General features: G+C 41.3%; 1 protein-coding gene across 1 annotated transcript; it reads right to left on the bottom strand.

The window, feature by feature from the left end:
* Positions 1-1017: 1017 nt before the first annotated feature.
* On the bottom strand, positions 1018-1941 carry LOC144763018 (olfactory receptor 2D2-like). Its single transcript, XM_078648330.1, has one exon. It carries the CDS (start codon positions 1939-1941, stop codon positions 1018-1020), a length of 924 nt encoding a protein of 307 aa, XP_078504456.1.
* Between the last annotated feature and the right edge of the window lie 1294 nt (positions 1942-3235).

The following is a 3235-nucleotide window of genomic DNA, read 5'->3' as shown; positions in this document are numbered from 1 at the left end:
GCATATGTATGAGGCTCTTGCACAGCCAGAGAATCAATTTTTCTTCAATTTTTCTGACACTCTGGTGGCGCAAACTACAATATCATATATATGAGGTCACGTAAAGCCACTTTGCATGACTTTGAAAGGCCTCATAGATATGGAGTAAGGCAAGGCAGTACAAACCGCTATGTTGCCATACTCTGCATTCGGGAGGCATTCCATGGGCATTTCAGTGGGTGTTCCCATGCAACACCCATGGATTTTGATGCTTACCCAGATTTACAAGACCACATAAAGCTGGGGATGTGCAAAAACCTTATGTCTCCTGAGGTGAGGCATAACAAGGTAAATAACTTTATTTTTCCTCGTGTATTGCTTTTTCCTAGTGTGGTGCATTCTGCAGCACCCTAGTAAGAGCACACAAGCCTCTGGGGATTATTTTTGAGGTGGTAGATTCCCCATCCTGCACAAAAACAATCCTGCCCTGGGTCACATCCCCATAAATGAGACCTCTAGTTTCTTGGCTACAGGGTCCATTGTGCACACCATCGTGAACACTGACTTACTGTAGTGGTCCACAGCTATCAGTTATAGTGGAACAAAGCCAGCTCTTTCTCACCATGTTGTCTGCCTTTGGACCAGTACCACCATTAAGTCTTGTTGTGTGGTCACAGGGCCAACCTCCTTGGTTTAAGAATCTGCCTGCATTCAACAGATTAGGTGCCATTTGGCAATATATTGGCAGCTAGGGTGTTCCATGGGGCCCTTCAATGTGGGAGAGGCAATGTTCCAATGTAGGTTGCATGTTTCATCAGGCCAATTGTCTGGGAGCCCATCATTCAGGCGCCCACTGCTATCTTTGGCTCAGCGACACTCCTTGAGGAGTCAGACAGTCTTGATGAAGAAGAGGCTACTGTTGCACAATCATTGATAAAACAATACAATTGGTACTACTGGATTTGAAATGTTTCTTCATTTCGTAGGGGCTTACTTATTTATGCTATCATAACTTATTAATACATACATGCATTATACTTAATGAAAAAGGCATTTAGTTGTAGCTTTCTGCAAAACCATCTTCACATCCTTGTTTCTCAAGCTATAGATCATGGGGTTCAGCATTGGGGGTGTCATGGTGTAAAACACAGAGATCATTTTATCCTGATTTGCAGACTTTGGTTTAAAGTACATGGAGATAGCAGTGCTGTAGAATATGATGACAACAACTAGGTGTGAGCCACATGTGGAGAAGGTCCTAAGTCGGCCTTCAGAAGAGCGAATTGCCATGATGGTTTTTATGATGCAGATGTAGGTGAAGAGAATGTAGATGCTTGGGATGAGCAGCACTATAATTCCACCAACGAAAATCACCATCTCAGCAACAAAAGTGTTGCCACATGCAATTCTTACTAGTGCTGTTGACTCACAAAAGAAATGATCGACAACATTATGTCCACAGAAAGGCAACCTCAGGATTGCAAATACACCCATGAATGCCATCAGATTTCCATTTATCCAGCAGCAGACCACCATTGTGATACAAACAGACCTTCTCATGATGGTTGTGTAATGTAGTGGGAAGGATATGGCTACATAGCGGTCATATGACATGACTGCCAGAAGGACACACTCTGCACAACCCAGAAGTAGGTATGTGTACATTTGAGTGGCACATTCTGAGAAGCTGATTTTACCCCCAACAAGAAGTTGAACAAGCATGTTAGGTACAATAACTGATGAATAGCAGATGTCTATGAAGGAGAGGTTGCACAAGAAGAAATACATTGGAGTATGGAGTTTAGGATCGTAGATGCAGACTGTGACCAGGATAATGTTTCCAATGACAGTGACTAAATATATAGAAAAGAATAACACAAACAGAGAGATCTGTATTGTAGGATTCTCGGATAGTCCCAGGAGCAGAAAGCTTGTTACTGAGCTACCATTCATGTTGCTCATTTAGGATATGATTTCTTGTCTGTAAGGGAATAAGAACAAATACACTGTAAACAGATTGTACAATAAGTTATATCAATGCCTGCAATGCATTTATGTCACAGTGTCTTGAAGATATGATCAGAATAATTGCCAGAATATGATATTGTGTGTCATAAGGGCCATACAGGTACATTTTGTTCTTCAATATACCACACTATCACCTCTTCACGTCCTGCATTGCATGTTATCCCTGATTCTAGAACAGGGGTTTCTGAAATGGTTTGAACCCACAGGCCAGTAAGCTACACTTGTGAGATTACACAGTTTACTTTTGGCATCCTGTGGCTGAACTTTTAGTGTCCCAAAAACTGAGTACCAAGTGCAACCTTTTAGCACTGGATGCCCAGGGTAGCCAATGGTGTGTGTCTTATGACTCCATGACACGGTTAGAAGTGTCATGGAGTCGTAAGACACGCCGGGCCACAGCGACTTTTAAATGAGATTATTAAGAAGCTGAAGACTTAAAATCCATGTTCTCCTGAAAAGACAAGAAAACTTTGGGAAAGGGGAGATCGATCTTTCTTATACTAAAAACCGACAAAAGAAGCCCCTACGAAACTTACGACTTCGTCCTGTGATGGTACTACTAGTGACCCTTTTCAAATAAACGATACTATGATATTGGGGGGAACCAGAACCTCATCTCATTGGACTGTGATACATCATATAACAAGACCTAAACTGCTATAATCGCTTCTCGTGGGCAGGGCTAGTAACTCATTGTGCCTATTTGTCCCCTGGGTATATGTACTTGTCTATCTGGAAGAGGTCCTGAGGAAGGTGGCCCCGTGCCACGGAAACGCGCGTCGACCAAGTGCGAAGTCTCACACTGTGTTTTGAGATTTACAGATTGGCAGGTTGCTCTGCCAATTAGGATCCAGTTCCTTCTTTTCAGACTTTTGTTGATATGAGTGTGGTGAGGGTATGATTGTGCTAGTATGTATGTGATGGACTGTTAGTTACCAGGGGTACAATTATTTTGGCGTATTATGCCTCTTCGTATATAGATTTGTATTTTACATTATGTATATATTGATGTGTTTTTCATTTTCTATTTTTGAATGAAATGCCAATGCATTTGGATTTTTGAGATTTATATATCTATTATGAAAGTGGTTATAAACCAGAAAATCAAAAAAACTGTTATATAAAAAATGAATTCCATCTTTTGACCTATATGAAAAAGGATTCGTACAAAGAGAGATGATATGGAAATAATGAATAAAGCTGTCTCTCTTGGCCTGAGTGTTGGTGG

This window comes from Lissotriton helveticus, chromosome 6 (assembly GCF_964261635.1).
Source record: "Lissotriton helveticus chromosome 6, aLisHel1.1, whole genome shotgun sequence".
NCBI lineage: Eukaryota > Metazoa > Chordata > Amphibia > Caudata > Salamandridae > Lissotriton > Lissotriton helveticus.
The sequence above is the reverse complement of the archived record's forward strand: the minus strand, read 5'-3'. Positions and strand labels throughout refer to the sequence as shown.